The sequence below is a fragment of the Galeopterus variegatus genome, unplaced genomic scaffold (genome assembly GCF_000696425.1).
Source record: "Galeopterus variegatus unplaced genomic scaffold, G_variegatus-3.0.2 Scaffold7624, whole genome shotgun sequence".
In the NCBI taxonomy this organism is placed as follows: domain Eukaryota; kingdom Metazoa; phylum Chordata; class Mammalia; order Dermoptera; family Cynocephalidae; genus Galeopterus; species Galeopterus variegatus.
In genome coordinates, this window is record NW_007733735.1 from 165,189 (window position 1) to 185,711 (window position 20,523).

General features: G+C 51.0%; 2 protein-coding genes across 3 annotated transcripts in view; both read right to left on the reverse strand.

Annotated features, from left to right (window-relative positions):
• LOC103607678 (keratin, type II cytoskeletal 5-like) overlaps window positions 1-14,648 on the reverse strand; it is a 27,464-nt gene extending 12,816 nt beyond the window's left edge. Inside the window, exons 1-3 of one of the 2 annotated variants that reach the window (XM_008592155.1) lie at window positions 14,638-14,648; window positions 14,198-14,199; window positions 91-642 (exon numbers count right to left, since the gene is read on the reverse strand). In XM_008592155.1, the coding sequence (XP_008590377.1) occupies window positions 91-570 (480 nt within the window). In that variant the 5' untranslated portion in view covers window positions 571-642; window positions 14,198-14,199; window positions 14,638-14,648. Of the gene's footprint in view, window positions 1-90; window positions 696-14,197; window positions 14,200-14,637 lie in introns of those variants that run through there. The other variant, XM_008592154.1, reaches the window with a different exon arrangement.
• LOC103607684 (keratin, type II cytoskeletal 75-like) lies at window positions 2,692-14,524 on the reverse strand. The gene is made up of 10 exons (XM_008592161.1): window positions 13,968-14,524; window positions 13,195-13,409; window positions 12,153-12,213; window positions 11,712-11,807; window positions 10,582-10,746; window positions 8,638-8,763; window positions 8,276-8,496; window positions 6,613-6,669; window positions 4,502-4,679; window positions 2,692-2,889 (listed from the first exon to the last, which is right to left on the reverse strand). The coding sequence occupies exons 1-10, from the start codon at window positions 14,463-14,465 to the stop codon at window positions 2,692-2,694; spliced, it is 1,815 nt and encodes a 604-aa protein (XP_008590383.1). The 5' UTR covers window positions 14,466-14,524.
• Window positions 14,649-20,523: the final 5,875 nt, after the last annotated feature.

Here is a 20,523-nt window from a genome sequence, read left to right on the forward strand (position 1 = left end):
GAAGTCACAGTTGATCTCAGAAAAGCACAGGACGTAGAGCTCCCCTGGGTGGCAGCTGCTTTCCTGGTGGGAACCCCACCTGCCCCTCACCTTGTCAATGAAGGAGGCGAACTTGTTGTTGAGACTCTTGATCTGTTCCTTCTCCTCCTTCCGCACCCGCTGGAGAGAGGGATCAATCTCCAGGTTGAGGGGGGTCAGTAGACTCTGGTTGACAGTGACCTCATGGATGCCTCCAGCTCCAGGCGTCATCCCGCCTCCAAATCCATACCCGCTGCAGGCTCCCCCAACTCTGTAGCCTATGCCCCCAGCACCCAGCCCATAGCCAGCTCCCCCGAAGCCAGCCCGGCTGGACCGGTAGCCCCCGCTGATGGAGATTCTCTTGTTACCACCAAGGCCATGGAGGCTCCTCGTCCCAAAGCTGCCCCCAAGGCCGCCTCCGAAGCTCTTCCCACCCTGGGACACAGAGACAGAGCTGAAGCTGGGTCGGTAGCCTGGGAGGAGATTGGCAGAGGAAGCACTGAAGTTGCGAGTGCCCCCTGACTTGATGGTGATGGTGGATCGTTGGGTCATGGTGGGAGCTGCTGTCAGAGGGTCAGAGGAGCGAAAATGTCAAAAGAACCGAGGAGCCTTCAGAGTCTAGCTCTCCAAAACTCTCCTCGACTTTTATCCCTTTCAGGAACTGGGCTTGGCTGGAGGAGATCAAAGACCACTCCGTTGAGTTCATCTCAATGGCATGTTTGGCCACAGCCCATCTTCCTGACCCGCTAATCACCATGGGGAACACCCTGCCAGGGCAGGACCAGGCCTGGGCCTTTGGGCTGGGGCAGGCCTGGGTTCCCAAGCCCCTCACCTGCCCAGGCTCTCAGCGACAGGCTGTGGACACTCCCCGTGCTTCTCATCTGCAACTCCCTTCTCTATTTCCAGGTCCTGAGCTCTGAACCCAAGCACCTGACTGTGCCTTTCCCATCCTGGTCACTTATGATAAAACGAATACATATACTGGGGATTCGATCTGTGCCACACCACGCGGCAGATCAGGAACCAGCATTACTTCATTTAATTCTCATAACTTTGTGAGGACGGATGATAAAAATAATAATTGTCAACGTTTCTTGAGGAGCTACTATGGGTAGCTGCTTTGCACCTATCTTCTGGTCTAATCTGAAACAGTACTGTGGGGGTAGCTATGAGTATTCTTGTTTTGCACATGGAACAATCGAGGCACAGTGTAGTTAGGCAACTCATCTGAGGTCCCATGGCTAGTGCATGCTGGGCCAGTGTTAGAAACCAAGCTCAGAGGGCAGAAGCCAGGAAGCGGTCGGTGTTTCATTCCAAATCCCCGTGTCTCCCCTGCTATCATCTTGGCTCAGAATGGGCTCCTCCCTGGGGTCCAGGGATTGAAAATTTTTCTCCTCTCCCTTCTGTCACTCTCTCCCAGCTACTCCAGACTTTAGCCCCTGATTCACACTAATCTTCTCCCTCTCCCTGCCAGTTCACTCGCTGCCCCTTCACCAGGACGAGGGTTTTTCAGAACGCTGGTGCCTTCATAGCTCCCATCAGTTCTCAGCTCGGTCCTGAGCATTGAGCCCACTCTCTCCAAGCCTGTGTCTCAGGGCAAGCCCACTGGGCTATGCCCCAGCTCAGCCTGATAGGAGAGGTCCAGAGACTGTAAACTCAGGAATGTGGGAGCTTCCTGGATGTTTCGCTGCCACCTGCAATTATGGGCTAAATGGCCCCTGTGCTTGGTGAAAGCATTTCCCCTAGGGCTGACTTTTAACTCCTCTCCTGGCCTGTTATTTCTCTGTTTGGGTCTGCAAGTTTGAAGCTGCCAGGGAACAATCAACCTCTTTTCTGGAGGAGGCCTGGGCCACCCACCCTACGTCAGTGTCCCTAGAACATAGTCTGGTTTTGGGAGGAGATGGCATCGCCCTGCATGACATACAGAGCAGGGATGCTGGGCAGGGCTTCTGCCCAGGGGCTTGGGCTTACCAAACAAGGCATGGCAACGAGAGGTAGGCGGATGTGGGCAGAAGTCAGGGGAGGAGGATTCTGGTGGGCCCCTGCCCTCCCCGCACCTCTGCAAGCCCTGTCTCTCCCATCTTCCCATCAAGCATTCTTAGCTTGGGGGGGAGGGCGTGAGGCATGATGTGCCCAAAACTGCTTGTGTGGAGCCCCATGGTGGGAGCAGGCCTCGGGAAGGAGGAGCATTGCTCTGGGCTCCGTCATTCCAAACACAGGGCTGGACACCAAGCACATTACACATGCATTTAATAGACACATTCCAGGGAGGGGACAGAGAGAGCGTTCACTCCCAGCAGGCAGCTTATAAGCACCATGAGATGGGCGGGGGACAACCTGGCACTGAGATGGCTTCACAGACACAGACTTCCCCTGTCTCTGCGTCTGGAGGGAGGGAGGAAGGTGGAGCTGAAAGGAGAGATTCCAGACTGTCTGAGCCTCTGCAAGAGAAGCTGAATGTGAACCTCAAAAGACAATCAGCTTTGGTTTTGCATATCTACCACAGAGAGGTGCCACGAGCTGTCCGAAGGGCAGAGGCTGGCTTAGGCAAGGAGTGGGGTTTAGCCAGGACGCCAGGCTTGCACAGCACAGGGGGGAACTTATGGAGGGGAGATGAAGGTGAAGGACCCAGGCATCCAGGTGTGAGTGCAAACAGGGCAGGGGTGGCTGTGCTCAGTGCTTGTAGCTCTTCCGGCTGGAGGACGTGGTAGAGACAAACTTGACACTAGAGCCATTGCCCCCTAGGCCCCGGCTGCTACTGGCACTGAAGCCAGAGCCCCCCAGGCCTCCACCCAGGCTGTGCCCGCCACTGCTGGTGAAGGAGTAGCNTTTGGTCTCCAGGACTTTGTTCTGCTGCTCCAGGAATCGCACCTGCCCCAGCCAGAGGTAAAAGATTGTGAGGGCTTCCACAGAGCAGCCTCTCCCCATGCAGTAGCCTCCCAGAGGGTCCTGGGATATAGGACCCCCAAATTGCAGGATGGCTCTGCAGAACCTTGGAGTCTAGGTTCCCTCTCTTCTTCCTCGGCCTGTAAGGAGCTGAGCAAATGTTGGAATAATGGGCTTGGGAGACAGGTGGTGGTTTAGTTAGAAGAGGGAAGAAGCAGGAAGAGCCAGAGGGGTTGGAAGCTATCTGAATACACCAAACCAGGCTACTACGTGGTAACTTAAGAAAAGACCATCCACCGTCACGTGACTGGGTGAGGTTCCGATTCCCACTAAATGGACAGGAGGTTTTCGGCAGAAAATTCAATCTGTTCATTTTCTTTCAGATGTAATTTCTCTAGATCTAAACTGGACTCAGCTGCCCCACACTCCAGATTTGCTGAAATGGGTCACACTGTAACTACATTGAGGAGACCTGGGCACAATCCCAGCCATGTCCCTCACTGCTTGTGTGGCCCTGGGCAAGTCCCATCCTCTCTGCTCCTTCTAGTCCCGTGTGGTCTTGTGCTGTTAATTTGGGTGTCTTTAATTGTCCCCTTCTGCTCACCAGCCTGGAAGGCCTCCCTAGAAATATAATAATTTCCCCCCTAAACAAAGTCCTTCCACTGGGAGCAGCTGGAATGGCACCCGGCCTCAGAGAATGAAGGAACAGAGCCTCCATGACTTTGGAGATGGTAGTGTCCTTACAGAGAGCCTTTAACAAATGCGTCCTCTCCTCTCTAGCTCTTGCACTGTAGCAGGAAGGAAGAAAGTCCTGTCTCTAATTCCCTGCCTAGTCCCACCTCCTCTTTCCCAAGGAGAAGCAGAACCTACGTTCTTCTTGTCACAGTCAATCTCCTGGAAATCTCACCTCTGTTAGTGCAAACACCAGGCCAGGCGGGTGACGTGGAGTGATATAGTTTAAGAACCGGTGCCTGAGCAGTGCCTTTGGTTAGGTCTACACATTCAATGATCTGGGTCCATACAATGAGGTATTTCATAGCTTGTTTGACCTGCAAAGTCACCTTAAAGTCCATCTATCTAACCCAACTGAGGCCTGAGAAGTTTGGTGACTCTCCTAGCAGTAGAGCCAAAATTGGAACCTGGGCTGGTTGCCTCTTCTTTTGCACTCTTCCAGACCCCAGGCATGAAGCCTGAGTGATCCAGATCCTTGAATTTGTTCTTCCCAGGCAAAAACAGCTAGCTCAGGTGTGTGACGGTGGTGATGCAAGATAGAATAGTTTTAGGGAGGGGCTCCCTCCCAGAGCTGGAGAACCCCTAGGATTCCAGGCTGTGCAACAGGGGGACTCAGATGAAGTCACAGCTTTTCCCTCACCACAAAGAAAGTGCTAAATGCTCTGAGTGCACCCCTCCCACCTAAATTTTCTGCTCCCACCTCAACAAGATGGGAAACCACCCCTTCCTCCACTCCATAAGCAGACTAACTAGCCCGCAGGAGCACAGGTCCTCGGAAGTCACAGTTGATCTCAGAAAAGCACAGGACGTAGAGCTCCCCTGGGTGGCAGCTGCTTTCCTGGTGGGAACCCCACCTGCCCCTCACCTTGTCAATGAAGGAGGCGAACTTGTTGTTGAGACTCTTGATCTGTTCCTTCTCCTCCTTCCGCACCCGCTGGAGAGAGGGATCAATCTCCAGGTTGAGGGGGGTCAGTAGACTCTGGTTGACAGTGACCTCATGGATGCCTCCAGCTCCAGGCGTCATCCCGCCTCCACCACAGCTGCTGGAAGAAAGGAGACATATCAGAAACAAGAGCACAAGAGAAGACACCAGGGATGTCAGGGCACGTAATCTGAAGTCCTAAGGGAGGGATGGGCAGTCTCCTCGGGCAGCTGTTTGCCTCCTACCACTCTCCCCTGCCTGCTTAGTGACATCACTGTCCTATGCCTCAGCCCATTTCTGCCTGAGCTGCAGCACTGGCATTCTCCCAGGCTGGAATGGCTTCCTTCCTCCCCACAGCTCCTCGGTGCCTCTCCTCTCCTTCCAGACCTACTGTAAGCTGCTCCAGTCCACCTGCATTCCCTCTGCTCCCCTGCTGCTCCGTCTGATCCTGTCTCCCTCTGTGGGCCTGGCTCTGGAGTCTCCCTTCCTTTTGGAAGTTGACAGGGTGGGGCATGCCCTTTCGGTGGTGTCCCCCAGTCTTGGTGCTCTGAATCCCAGAGGGGGGCTGGAATGTTCCTGATAGACCAGGTGGCAGGTGAATGTATCAGCCAGTCACCTGCCCTTTTCTCCTCCTAACCTGTTCTTTTCCTAAGTTATAACCACTCATCACCTTAAACATTCTAGAACCCTGCCTTGGGCTCTTCAGAAGAAAAATTGAAATAAAAAATGGACTTTTTTATGGGATGAATTGTGTCCTCCAAAAAACTATGTTGAAGTCCTAACCCCTAGTACCTGTGACCTTATTTGGAAATAGGATCTTTGCAGATGAATTCAAGATAAAGTCTTTGGGGTGGGTCCCAATCCAATATGACTGGTATCATTATAAAAAGAGGGAAGATGTCCCTCTGAAGACATGAACACAGTGACAGTCATATGATCACAGAGACAGAGATTGGAGTATTACAGCCACAGCCAAGGAACACCAAGGATTGACGGCCACTACCAGAAGCTAGGAGGAGGCAAGGAAGGATTCTCTCCAACAAGTTTCAGAGAAAGCACGGCCCTGCTGACACCTTGATTATGGACTTCTAGCCTCCAGAACTGTGAGACAAAACATTTCTGCTGTTCTAAGCCATGCAAATGTGGAACTTCGCTGCAGCAGCTGTTGGAAACTAATACAGACCTTCAAGTGTTTTCAAGAGAAAGGAAACTTCAAGATTATGTCATTCGTACCCAGAATTAGGTTTGAGGATCTCTGGAGCCACTAGACAATGACATCAGGGAAGGAGGACACCTGGGTGGTTCAGAGGGCTCTGCCTTCTGGAATCATTGCTTAATGTAATGAGCTGCTCTTATGAATCCCCATCAAGAAAACCAAGCTCACTTGTAGTGTATGAATTGTACAAGTCGTTTCTGCTAGCCTCATGGTGCCAGCACTGAGCTCTGAGTGACGGCTTCTACTCTTGCCTGCAAAGGGCCATGCCAGCTTGCTAACACTGCTCCTGTTTGGTAGCAGCTGCACCCAACTGCCGTGTTCTACGCTGCTCCTGCTGCTGTGAAAAGCCCTGGCAACTTTCTGCAGTTGTACTTTGACAAGCTGAGCCAAGCAGTGAGGCTTCTTCCCTAACTGTTCTGGGGAGGAGCTGCCTAATTGGCAATGTCCTTGTGCCTAGTGTACAGGCTCCCTCCAAAGGCCCAAGGCAGACCAGGAATTTTCATAAATCCTCTACGTCAAATGCTTGTCTCTGAGCTACATTTGCAGCCCCAGCAAAAAAGGCATGGCATCCTAGGAGGTGGGAGGTGTGGCCAGGGTCTTCTAAACCCATGCAGAGTATTTAACAAGCTTTCCACTACCCTTCTGTGGCATTCCCATTCTCAAAGAGGTAAAATTCTGATGTTAAATACTTCTTCCTAATATGGCTTTCTTTTTAATGAACTCAAAACTGCAAACCTCAAAATGAACCCTGTCTGTTGGATCCCTCTAATGCCTCACGTCCTCACCCTCCTGCAAGTCCATCCCTCCCCATCACCCAACCCCAAGCACTCCAAATCACACAGACAGGATGCCATACTCACAGATGTTGACTGGAGAAACTCCCTCTCCACTCAGCCTGATTGGGAGCAGGGGGGAGAAGGAGGGTTACTATTGTGTTCAGCAGCTTATGGGCACTTGCAATGACACTTGCAATTGTTTTAAATGCATTTAAAAACCTTTATTATTTTTATTGTAGAAGTAATGCAGGTTGAAATTATTTAAATATTAGTAGTATTAAAAATAATAAACTAATGGATGAAAATAATGTGGAGTGTGAGGTTTATAGGAGTAAAACCTATAATCTCAGAAACTCATTTTTGGTTTAAATTAGTTAGACACTTTAAGGAAATTAAATCTAATCATACTCTGGCATCAATTGGAAAGGCGGGGCTTGTCCTATAACGAGACTTCTCTCTCAACAAGGGGCTATTGTCATGCACTGGGGCAGAGCTGAGGTTGTTATAGGTGTGGAGAGGAGTTTGAATCATAAAAATAACAACAGCAATAATCGGTCTATTATTATCTTAGCAACTAGAGTATTTTTGCTTTAGTATCTTGAGGACAGAACTGGCATTCATTGATAAACACATACTTAGAGCATTTAACAAAAGCTAACATTTACCAAGTACCTGTTACCTACATTATTCCACTTAGTTCTCTCAAAACTCCATTAGGTAGGTATTATTATCTCAGTTTTATAGAGAGGAAAATTGAAGCTCAGAGAGATTAATTAACTTGCCCACAGTCACAAAACTGGATCTGAAGCCAGGTTCATCTGACTCGAAAGCCCATGTCTTTGGCCACTAAACTGAATGATAACTAACATTTATTGAAGACTTACTGTGTACCATGCAGTGTTCTAAGAACTTCGTGTGTATTTGCTTATTTTAACTCTTTTAATAACATGAGTTTGGAACAATTGTTATCCTTATTTTATAGATGAGGATATCGAGGCATGGTGAGGTTAAGTAATTTGCCTCCAGCTGGTAATTGGCAGAGCACAAAGCTCCGGGATCATGTAATGTGGCCTCTTCATTCTACCATTGAAGAAATTGAGAGCCAGAGAGGGGAGAGTGACTTTTCCAAGGTTACACATCTAGTTAGCAGTAGACCTGTAAGCCCAAATCCTAGGACAGTTTATTCTCAGGCCAGAGCCTTCTACCATTGAAGAAATTGAGAGCCAGAGAGGGGAGAGTGACTTTTCCAAGGTTACACGTCTAGTTAGCAGTAGACCTGTAAGCCCAAATCCTAGGACAGTTTATTCTCAGGCCAGAGCCTTTTATGCCACATTTTGAAACCAGCCACATACCCAAATTTCTCCTTTGATAGAATTTGATTACTTAGGCCTGATCAGGTCCTAGATTTCTACGGGGTGCAAAATGTAGTTTCACTTCATATGATTTACTATCCTGGAAAGAAATGGCACCTGTATTCGTTTGATTACTTAGGCCTGATCAGGTCCTAGATTTCTACGGAGTGCAAAATGTAGTTTCACTTCATATGATTTACTATCCTGGAAAGAAATGGCACCTGTATTCTTTGTCATAGCCCAACTCCACCTACATTCTGCTCCCTTTTCCAGGAAAGGAGGGGGCTGCAGCAACCTGAACCCTTAGGGCTGCCCAGGCAGCCGGGGTGAGCTCAACTTGCTTTGAGGATGGAGTTGGTACACCTGCCCTCACCTGCACTCCTCGCCTTCCAGCAGCTTGCGGTAGGTGGCGATCTCCACATCCAGGGCCAGCTTGACGTTCATCAGCTCCTGGTACTCACGCAGCAGCCGGGCCATGTCCTGCTTGGCCTTCTGCAGGGCGTCCTCCAGGTCCACCAGCTTGGCCCGTGCATCCTTGAGGGCCAGTTCTCCACGCTGTTCTGCATCAGCGATGGCTGTTTGCAGGCTGGAGCACTGTTAGGAAAGGAAGAAGCCATGAGTCCTGCTGATAGCCCCTGGGGGTGTGGTGCTTCTTGGGTAGGAGTCCTATAAGATGGCATAATGACCCAGAAGAAATGAATGTATATGTAGCTGTTGGCCCTGCCAAAACTTTACCTGCTTCTTGACGCTGTCAATCTCAGCTCTCAGCCTCTGGACCATCCGGTTCATCTCGGAGATCTCTTGTTTCGTGTTACGGAGGTCATCGCCATGTCGGCCCGCTGTGACCTGCAGCTCCTCATACTGATAGAACCAGAGCAGACTCAATCACCTCATCAGATGCCTGGCCTGGGTACTCCTTGTGTGCCCAGCCTGTCATTCAGTGACACAAGCAGGCTCATTCATTCACTGGTCATTCACTTATTCCCTTACTCATTTATTCAGGTGAACCTTCATGAGCACATCCACTTGCCAGGCATGTGGTAGGCTCTGGGAATGCCACGATAAGCACAATCATCCCCCTGATGCCCTGAAGCTCACAGTTTATTGGGGCAGATACACATTAATCAAATCAGCATGCTATCGAATTTATAGATCTAAATTGAGATAAGTGTCCCTTAGGAAGTGAACAGGGTCCTAGAAGAGTGTAATAAAGGAATCTGACCTAGACTGGGAAATGGGAGCAGTGGTCAGGGCAGTCTTTCCAGAGATGGAGAAACTGAAGCTGTGGAAAGGAGGACCTAAGTGCCCAGCTTGGGGGAGAGGAATCCAGACAGAAACAGCCTGTGTGCAGACCCAGGGGCAGGAAGGAACATGGTCAGTTCTAGGAGTGAGGAAGTGACTTGGTCACTGTCCTTGAGGAGTTCCTGGTCATGCGGCATGTGTACAGACCAACTGTGCCCATGAATTTTGGTAGCCTCCAGACCCAGAGCTGGGGAAAGGGGGCTGAGGTGCAGGAAAATGGTGTTGGGTGGTGCAGCGGCTGTACATGGCGCAATTCTGAAGACTTTGTAAGGATCCTCACTCTCAGGTAGCTCTCAGTCTGATGGCACACATCCAGGACACACTCATTTAGGAGCAATAATTATACCCTGTCTCCTCCAGCAGACTGCTGTGAAATTCACACTTTTCCTGCCAGGAGAGCTTCTGCCTGAGCCAGATCTGTCCGGTTTTGAAAGTGCTGAATAGCTCAGCTTCCTGTTTCTAGATACCCAGGATTAAGGAACAACAGCTCTGACAGCACAAGTAATCATTCTCTGTAAATTCCACCACTTCATCTTGGGGTTAAGTGCGTCCCTCCTCCTCTCACCATCCAGGGGCTGCCTCTGCCCTGTGAACCCCAGCCCTTGACACCCTCCTTCCTCTCTGCTACACTGCTGCCTGGAAGGGACCAAGGCAGTCTCTGAGAATCTGCCCCTGGGAGGGCTCTGGACATTGCAGACAGCTGATCTCATGGGCCTCCTACACCCCTCTAAAGCCAAACCTCCTTCTGGCCATCAGAGCCTTTGGACAGCAAGCAAGCAGCTCTCTACGGTCATCCCAACCTCCCACTTCCCAACACAAACCCTCTTGCCCAACAAAGTGCCCATTCCTGCCTTCCAGGCTCTTGCTCAGCCTTAAACATCACCCTGCTCCTTGGCTATCTTTTGTCCCTCACTGCTTCCTAGCTGGACTAAAAACCCACCTCTTCCTGGAAGCTTTTTATTAATGCTGTCTTTTTCCCTTCCATGATTGTCCTTTCACTTCATGGCCTCCCAGACCTTGGGTTCTCTGTTTGCAATTTATTCATTTACAGCCCTGTAACCCTACCTAGCATACAGCAGGAGCTCAGAAAATAGGTATGGAATAAATAAGACCTTTAGAAACTGCTTTATGACTGTTTCGTGGTTGTTTTGGAGTCTCGCCCAACCTCCAGCCAGATCCTGAGCAACGTGGGGCCTGTGGATGTCCCTCTAAGCACCCAGCATAGCCATGACCACATGTTAGCGTGCGTGGTTAGGCTTCACATGCATTTCAGGCTAAGTTTTCATAGTCTCAAAGATGCTCCTGACAAGTGGAAAGAAACAGAAATGCTCACATTTCCTGAGGCCAGGAACCCATCATGGAGGCACCCATGCTTACCTTGGTCTGGTACCAGGATTCAGCCTCGCTCCGGCTGCGGTTGGCAATGTCCTCGTACTGCGCCTTGACCTCAGCGATGATGCTGTCCAAGTCCAGGTTGCGGTTGTTGTCCATGGAGAGGACCACAGACGTGTCGCTGACCTGGGTCTGCATCTGGGACAGCTCCTGTGGGACAGGAGACTCAGTGTCACCAAAGCATCAAAAGAAGGGATCTAAAATCCCCATGGCTGACTACTCATCTGGGTCAGGAATCCCTTCTTTGGTATCCTTGGCAGAGATACTTCCAGCTGTTCCCTGGGCACTCCCAGCCCTCTATTGGATCCCATCCCATCCTGGGAAGTTTTGGGGTCATTGGTCAGTGTGGGGGGTGGGTTTCCCCAGCATTGCTTCTCAAGGCCCCATCTGTGTACTTTCCCTCAGTATGAGGAGGACTCAGTGTCCCCTGAATCCAAATTACGTGGATTTGAATATGACATGTGTTTGTTCAATATGCCAGCACAAAAGGTCTCTTTGGGATTGGTGATATTTAAGACTTTCCCTCAGTATGAGGAGGACTCAGTGTCCCCTGAATCCAAATTACATGGATTTGAATGTGACATGTGTTTGTTCAATATGCCAGCACAAAAGGTCTCTTTGGGATTGGTGATATTTAAGACCTGCTGACCCCCCATAGTGTGATGTCATCACTTCCTGCCTTTCTCCCTTTCCGCAGACCCAGGTCTCTGCCTTTAGAGATGCAGTATCCAGAATAGGCATCTTCGGAGGGCAAGAAGCCCTCTGCCCAATGAGCTGAGGACAGCTTGCCTTTTTGAACTTTTCTGGTAGGGAGTAGGGAGCAGGTTGGTCTTGATTCCTTGGGAATGTTACCCAGTGACCTAGAACTTGGGAATCAGCATTCCCTCCTTGCTAGGCCTGTCCTGCCATGATGTGGGGGAGAAGCCTCAGAGCTGGGGTAGTTTAGTGTGACAAGGTTCCAGCAATTGTCCCTGGTCCCCACTATCCTCTAAGCCCCAGCCTGGAGCATCTGGAGCAAGATGCTGGGTAGAGGCACTAATGGACGGCACCCGGCAGCTTCCTTTTCTTTCCAGGCTCCAGACCTGGGAGGAACAAAAAATCTTGAGGACCCTTACTGCCTCAAAGAACATCTGGAAGAAGTTGATCTCGTCAGTCAGAGAGTTGACTTTGGCCTCCAGCTCCACCTTGTTCATATAGGCACAGTCCACGTCCTAGAACGAGAGCATAGGAAGCTCCTCTGAGAACCTAGCCCCAAGCAGCAAGTCCAAAAGAAGCTGGCAGATTCCTGCCTGGCCCTTCAAGTTCGGATTTTAGAAAACTGTCTGGGGGTTGAGGCTGGGTGATCACTGAGAGCTACGGAATCCAGTTCCCTGGGCTAACAGAAACCCAAGCAGGTCAGCGGGGCTATATGCTGGGAGAGAGCGTTTTGGCAGGTTTGAGCTCTCCAGATATTCTCAAGGTTGATGTGACATTACTTGGGTGACTCAAGGGTCAGGTCACTCCACACTCCAAGATTCAGTTTTAAATCTTCTTCTTTTAGGGACATTTCCACTCACCTTTTTCAGGGCCACAAACTCATTCTCAGCAGCCGTGCGTTTGTTGATTTCATCTTCATACCTGTCAGGACAGAGGAGCGGAGTGTGCTATTGAGCAAGTACCCACTGTGCTCTTCCCAGGCAGCTGTTGCAAGAGTCAGGAGACCTCAGATCCTTTCCAGCTCTTCCGCTGACCTGTGTGTGACTTTGGGTGATTCGCTTAACCTCTATTTCTCCCTCTATTAAAAGGGGGATAATTTCTTCTGTCAGTTTTTAAAAAACCTTTTGTAAGACTAGAAGGTAAGAACAGATCTTAGGGGAATAGAAATAGGTACTTATGTAACTCCATCTTTTTATAGATGCACAATTCTAATCTTTAAAAAATTTGCTGTCTCAAGTGCCTGCTGAAACTGTGGAGTAAATTTTATCTGTTCAGGATGTGTTCCAGGTAGATTCTGGTATATTTTCACTGAACCTCAGCGTGGCTGTTGAGCAGTGTGCTTTTTGTAACCAGGTGTAGCTCAAACTCAGAAACCAAGGGTCAGCCAGCTTTGGGGAGAGCTAGTTCACCCCTTTCCTCTGGCTATCTCACCTACTGCAGCCCGAATGATGTGCAGTTAAAATCTGCCTCCATGAGGAAGATCAGATTGCCTCATTTAAACCCTCACTTCTTCATTCCTACCTCTTTTCACTCCTGAGCTAATGCCATCTTGGCAATGCAAGCGATCTCGATAACTGCGCCCATGTCCAATGAAGTTAAACAATATGCTGATCGTGGAATAATACTACTCTTTCCAGAGCTTGTAGCAATGTTTCATTAGATGACGTTGGTATCCCTTTGCAGTCATGTAAGACAGATAGAAGTAGGCTCTTTGTTAATGGTGTGCACGAGATGAAGTTCCCTTTGTTACCCCACACTATGCTGTCTTCACCTGATGGGAGAGTGACTGCAAGTTCCAAAGCTCCTGCCTGATACTGACATTTTCTCCTTTGCACCTCTCTGCTCCTCATAAAACAGAGGCCTGGGAAAGCTACGTGTGGCCGGAAGCTGTCTCCCACTTACCTGACTTTGAAATCTTCCACGACATCCTGCATGTTCCTCAGCTCAGCTTCGAGCCTGCCCCTCTCAGTGCTGAGGCTGTCCAGCTGCCGTCGGAGGTCACTGATGTAGGTATCAAAGAGGGGCTCCAGGTTCTGCCTCACAGTCTTGGTGCCCTGCTCCTGCAGGAGGTTCCACTTGGTCTCCAGGACCTTGTTCTGCTGCTCCAGGAACCGTACCTGGAGGGGAGAAGAGAGAATAAACTCTTGAGAAGCTGGGGAGGTAGAGCCAGACACTCCTATTAATAAGGGAGAGAAGAAAAAGATATTTTTCATCTGATACCCACCTGGCAACTATGTAATCGACAACTCCAACCCAAAATGAGAAAGCCCACTAACCTAGCCAAGAGCTCCCTAGGGCTTCCATAGAATCAGTGTGGTGGGATCTAGAGGCCTGTGTTCTTCGGTTGAGTTTCTCAACACGGTCTGCTTTGGGTTGGGTTAGTTTGCTCAGTGGAAACTCTCCTCCTGTGGAGAATCAACTTAACTCTTCCCTCAGAGTTGATTCTGAACCAGCCCATGTGACTCCCAAAGAAGACAAGGGGAAATTTCCACCAGGTCCTTGGGGCAAGGTAGCCTTGCCCTGGAAATGACTTGGCCCCGTGGGGGGCACCTATTGAAGGGATGCACTGTCCCGTAGGGAGGCTGCTGAAACATCGCTCTCCCCTCTGGGCTGGGGCCTTTCCAGGAGGTCATTCAACCCCAAGCCCAATGGAACAGGTGAAGGTCTTGGCTCACCTTGTCAATGAAGGAGGCGAACTTGTTGTTGAGGGTCTTGATCTGCTCCCGCTCCTCTTTCCGCACCCGCTGGATGGCGGGGTCAATTTGCAGGTTGAGGGGAGTCAGGAGACTCTGATTGACAGTGACCTCTTGGATGCCTCCAGGGGGGCACATGGGGAAGCCAGAGCCCCCAACTCCCCCTCCAACTCCACCCCCATAGCCAAATCCACCGCTGACTCCAAGCCCACTGCTTGCCCTGCCACCAAAGCTGCTTCGAAAGCTGCTGCCACACCCACCAATGGAGACCCGTTTGGTCCCCCCCAGGTTGTAGAGGCTGCGGCTTCCAAAGCCAGCACCAGTGCCGCCGACCCTGCCCAGCCCTCCACTGCCTCCTGTGGAGCGGGCCACAGAGACAGAGCTGAAGCGGGAGCGCCCAGCAGCTGGGGTGGTGGCCGAGGCGGTGCTGAAGCCCCTGCGGCCACCGGTCTGGAAAGTGATGGTGGACTGCCGAGACATGGTGGATGAGGAAGGCTGCAGGGAGAGCTCCTGAGGTAGGCGCGAAAGGGGAAGGAGAAGACAGGTAGCTGGGGAGCCCCAGGGCCCCTTGACTTTTATGGGCCTCTGGGAGGGGCGGGGCACCGTTAATGAAGGGCACCTGGCTGATGGCATCCTTGAGGCATTTGCCAACCCTGAGCTCACATCAGCACCCCTGGGGAAATGGTGTGAAAGCCACTGGTTGGTTCCCCAGCATCCCTCCCCCATATGGAAACTCCTTTCCAGTTGCAACTTGATCAGCAGACATGTGAGAAGCATGTTAATTGCTTTCAGTCATGTCCTAATCATGCATCTTATGATGCCTCATTTCTAAACCGCTTTCTTAGGCCTGGGACCAACTCCGTCCTGTCCAAACACCTTGTGTCAATACAAGCACCTGAGACTCACTGTTTCCTGTTTCTTGGTTTGCTTCCTATTCTCGAGCATTTTCTCAGCACCAAGTGCGCAGTCCTCCCCACTCCATCAAGCTGTCCCCCAGATCTCGAAAATTCTGCTCTACAATAGTCTTCCTTAGGAATTCCTTCCACCTGGTTTTGATTGCCCCTTTATTTTGCTCTTCATGTGCCCCTTATTCTGCATCCCTGTCTATTGTGTAGTTCACACGTGATTTTCTGGAGCATGAATGTGTGTGTGCAGGCACATGTGCCCTGCCTACTCCAGTATAATGTGACTTGCAGGCCAGCCAGCCCTCTGCCTGAGCTGAGTAAATGTTTGTTGAGTCTTCTCTGCTTCCAGTGCAATCAATGAGCATGTGTCCATCCTATGGCAAGTCCAGTGGGGATTTGAAAGAAACATGATACACAGTCTAGTGGAGGGTTTTCTCTTTCCTTTTCCTCCCCTGGTTTATCTTGTTAACTGTGCCCTACATCCTCCATTAGTGTACAAGCTGATGGGGAGTCTACGAGGCTCTGCATCCCCCTTTTTTCTGCATCTCATCTCCCCGTCTCTACTGTGGGGGGAGTAAGACAGAGAAATTGCTAGTTCTTTTACCTTGCTGACCTCTAGCTTTTTGCTGTGGTTCTGAAGGATGGGAGAGTGAGAGAGGAAATGATATGCATTCAGTGTCCATTTTGTGGATGAGAAAATCAAGTCCCAGAATGGCCAATTACACCAACAGACAAATGTTGCCTGGTGAGTGAGAAGCGGAGCCTTCTGCCATGGCTTTCCACGCAGGCGTCCTTCAGAGGCACACAGTACCCGACGCTTTGGCAGGTCTCGCCTGCCTGGAATGGCAGCTTGGCACTTGGTGCGGTAGTTCTTTGTTGTCTGAGCTGTTTCCTCCTTGGGGCTGAGGTGGGGGGTGGGCCTCTCCTCCATCTGTAGATTGTGCGAGAGTCTCAGTCTCACTGTGACTCAGAGCTTTTGTTGATCCAGGCCGAGAAGAGCACAGGAGTTCTCTCACCTGCTTGCCAGTGTGCCCAGATCCCCACCGGCTAGTGTGTGCTTCTTGAGTGGAAAGAATAACCATTTTTGTTTTCTGTACTCCTCACTACATAATAATCTTTCTCTCAGAAGAAGGGACACTTGTTCCCTGAGCCGTGCTGCATAAACCCGTGCAGAGCTTTCTACAGAACCAAGGCCAGTGAGGGTCGGGGCGCAGGGAGTGGCTCAGCCCTGTGCACGGGGATGGAGGTCGCCCCGCTTGCTCCCACGGAGCTCCCGTGTGCAAAGCTGGCTCCAGTCTGCCTTCCCTCCTGGGCACCCTTTTCCTTCCCATACCTCCTCCCAGGACCCCCACTCCCAGGAAATGTCATCTTACTCTGTTTCTAGTTTCAGCCATCACCTCTCCTCTGGGGTGGCTCACTTCTTTCTCTCCCTCCACTCTCTCATTTTCCCACCAGGATTGTTGCTTCCTATGTTAGGTTGTCTGACTCACTGACTTTGGGGAGTTAGATTGAAAGAAGTAAGTCTTTCAGCCCTCTTCCTCCTTCACTCCCTCTTCTGTGACCTTTGACCTGCACTGTGACCTTTACCCTGGCAGTTGATGTCTGCCTAGGACACCTGGCCTCCCTGAGAGCCTGTGTCACCACCCCTTTTAAAATCTCAAAACTTATAGACTGTTAATACCTTCTTTGCTTTCTGCTAAAAAAGTTTTTGTGTGTTGTTTTTAAGCTTCTTTGTAATTCTGCTTAAAATTTACCCCCAGGAAGGCTTCTCAGATAAATGGGACCTGAGTGCTAGCTCCTTTACACTTGTCCCTTAGAGTGACTATGTTTGGCTTGCACTTTAGTGTGTTGGTTTTCTGGCGGTCTGGGTGTCAGTCTACCTCTGAGGGTTAGGGGTGTGTCTCCTCCTCAACTAGCCTCCACAGAACCTTTAATCGAATTGTGGCAGAAGTTCATGTGATATAGGGTGTCTAACTTAAAGATGGGCTATGTATTCCCTTCTGTTTTCTAACCATTCCTGAGTCTCTCCAACTCTGCGTTACTGGGTCTGTCCAGGAGGAGGTTTCTTGAGGTCGGGGAGTGGTAGATTCAAGGGCCATGGTGTGTGCTCTGGTACCCAGGTCTGGGAGAGCCAAACTCTTCAGTCTCCCTGTTCCCTGCCCCTCCTGCTCAGGGTGTTCTCCATCATCCTCAAGGGGATGCTGCACAGGTCTCAAGGATGCTGGGCCAGGTGGTGATCAGGGCTGCGGCAGTCGGTGAGGAGGAGGGGAAGAGGTGGAGATATGCCCCTAAGAATGAGGAGTGGGGGGCGTACCAGGGAGCTTTGGCTTCCAACCGGGCGAGGGCAGCCTGGATCAAATGCCATGGGACAGAGGGGATTGCCTCCCTAGGGCAGTCTGGCCTGGTGCCCAGAGTCTGGCTCCTGGGGCACAGCGTGTGAAGACCCAGACCACAGCTACCTATCCTCACTCGCCCAGTATGCTAGATCCTCCCGGACCTCTCCTCCTCTATGCGGAGTCCTGGCTTTAGTGAATATTTATTAGCACCATGATGTGCCAAGTACTCACTGTGCCAGGCACAAGAGATAGAGGAGTTAACAAAGCAGACAAAAATCCCTGCCCTTCCAGAGCTTGCGTTGAAAGAGGAAGGGGAGCTGGGGCAGCTTGCAGTGCAGTCACAACCTGGGTCCCCCAGTTGACACACTCCTAGCTCTGAATGTAGAGAAGATAATTCTGGCATGGTATCTGAGACACCCAAGCAGAAACATGTTTCTACCTTGACCACTGTGCTGGGGCAGCCACACTTCCTCAACATGTGGTATGTCTAACAGGCAACACCCAGCCTGCCTCTGATGGTGTCAGACCCTCCACCTTGCAGCCCCCTTTGCTGCTGCATTCGGTGGCAATTACCACTCTCCAAAGGGCACTAAATGTGCCAGCTGATCTCAACAAACCACCAACATTTAGAACTTGGGGGCTCCCACGGGCAAGCGGCCACACCCACCTGGACCTGGTCCTCGCCACTGCCAACATAACAGGCATTTCACAGGGACCCACATCTCATGGGCAGGTGCAGAGCCCTGTGCAGGTAGGCAGACAGCCTTCAAGACTCCTTCCATCAATTTTAGCAGCAAAATGGTGTGTTCTTTTCATTCATACTTGTGCTTAAAAGAAGTAAGATGGAGCTGTCCCTTCCTTCCACCATCGGGCTACTTCACATACGAAAATAAACACACAGACACGCATGTCTTAAGAGCATTCACAAAACAGCAATCTACACGTGAACGTGGTGCCAACTGGGTGCATTGGGATAGAAAAGCAAAGCAAAGGAGCAGAGTTAGTCCTTTAGAGCCTGGAGGAGCCCTAGAAGTGAGGAAACCAGGGCCGGAGAGAGGACAAGAACCACAGAAGGCCACACTGCCATTCTTTCTGCTGCCCAAAGCCTGCCCTGAGCCTCCCTTATGTTATAGAGCCCAGCAAGAGAAGCTCCCTGCTGCCCAGGAAGCACAGTCGGGGCTCTTCCTGAAGGGAGGGGTGGGTGAGATGTCAGGGCTCAAGGGCCCCCCTGGTGCACCCCCACAGATAGCCACTGAGGGCTTTAGACGGCAGAGGATTCCTGGTGTGTCCTGCTGGCCTTTCACCTCCAACCACATTAACAGCCTCTTTTGTTCCCAGGATTGGGATGTTTCATCCACCAAGTCTCCTGCCAGGGAAGAGCTGCCAAACAGGGAAGCTGCTGGGACAGGAAAGCGGGGGAGAAATGGGATGCCCAGCCTCTTTTGTTCCCAGGATTGGGATGTTTCATCCACCAAGTCTCCTGCTGGGGAAGAGCTGCCAAACAGGGAAGCTGCTGGGACAGGAAAGCGGGGGAGAAATGGGATGCCCCTCGGGCTCTTCCTCAGGGGCGGGGCCCAGAGGCCGTCTCTTCACTGAGGAGCACAGTGCCTAGAAGGCCGGCTGGCAAGCACTGGCATGGGGCCCCGCCCGTGGGCACAGTCTGGGTGGGCTGGGCAGTGCTGGCACACTAAGGGACGCTGTTGACACCACCTCACTGGCTTGTTACTGGTCTGGAGGTTACTGCCGAGGGTTGTGGTGTGTCACCAGCTGGGAAGTAAGAGCTGGGAGCAGGAGCCTCACTTGTGCAGGGCTTGGCACTGCTGGTATTTCATGAACTTGGACATCTGGAAATTCCTTCCTCCTTCTTTCTTTCTAGCCTCCGCCTCTCATCCCAGTTACAGCTGAGAGCCGCTTCTGACCTGAGCTTTTGAACAAGCTGCATTTGTTAATTCATTATTCATTCTTTCAAGAAATATTTGCTGAAGACCTACAATATGCTAGGCATGGGACACAGCAGCGGAGGAGGCACAGTCACTGACCATCATGATAGGGAGTCGCCTTGGGGCAGGCGCGGTGTGCATGGGGAGCTCTGAGACACCTGGGAGGGTGCCGCCTCCTCATGGACAAGTTGTGGCTGTTTCCCTCCACTCTGGAAAAGTTCGTAAAGTGCAGATGATGGAGGAGAGTGAGGCCCAGAGTCCTCCAGTGCTCTGTCACATGCCACACTGATCCCCCATGTGCCAAGAGAGAAGATAATTGCTCCCCATGATTCCCACCCCCCAGGGGCTTGCTGGGTCTGAAGGTGAAACTGGCACATATGGAACAATAAATGTCATATACAATGGCATATCACAGAATTTAAGACTATGAAATGCAGCCGGTGAGTGGTATGACAGTCTCTGGAGGGACATTGAAGGCTTCGGATGAGCCTTGCTCTCCCTGTGGGCTCCAAATGCTGCATTTTGGGCACACACAGGAGGACGGCAGGACACAGCCTCCTAGGCATAGGAGGGGAGGCTGAGGTAGCTGGCTTGGTTTAAACATTTCTCATGGGTAAACTACAGAGTGAATCCACCCACATTCACTGAAGACGGGGTTGCATTTATGTGCTGTACGTATTCCCACCCTGTCTGTGTAACGCTGGGTTCCCACATAAGACTTCTAGGTGATAAATCATTCACCTGGGTGTTTCCACGGCCAGGAGCATCTGGACATGGGGCTGTGCTTTCCATGATTCCCTAGGAGGGCCCATGGGGCACCCAGTCTTGGCCTGGGAGGCCCTGCCTAATTCTGGGCTATAGGCACCAAATCAGAACACAATGATGATGAGGAAGGTGATGGTAACAATGATGAAGACATTGGCCCCCGAGCTATTAAGCTGGGAGTGATTGACTCAAGGTAAATGGAGAATAGGAAGCTCTCCCTGTTCTGCTGTAAGACGGGTTAATACTCAAAAGCCCAGACACAGAGGAATGAAAAATTAGGGACCATGAATTGCTCTTGCAAAAGAATTAATCTTTTAAGAAGGACTCAGCAGAGGGCTCTTCCAATTAGCCAGCTCTCTTTGAATGCAAAGTGCAATTGATAGAGGTGCAGTGTGCAGGAGGGCTTCCAGGATGTGAAACCAGATACATTGGGGGAAGCCAGTGGGAGAAATCGTTTCCACTGGACAGACTGGCATGGTGTCTGTGATGCAGGTTACATCTCAGCAGCCAGGACACTGCTCTCCCTTACTTTCCTGGAGAAGGGAAAATGGCATGTGACCTAAGGCAGACGCTGGATGCCCTCCCTGTGATT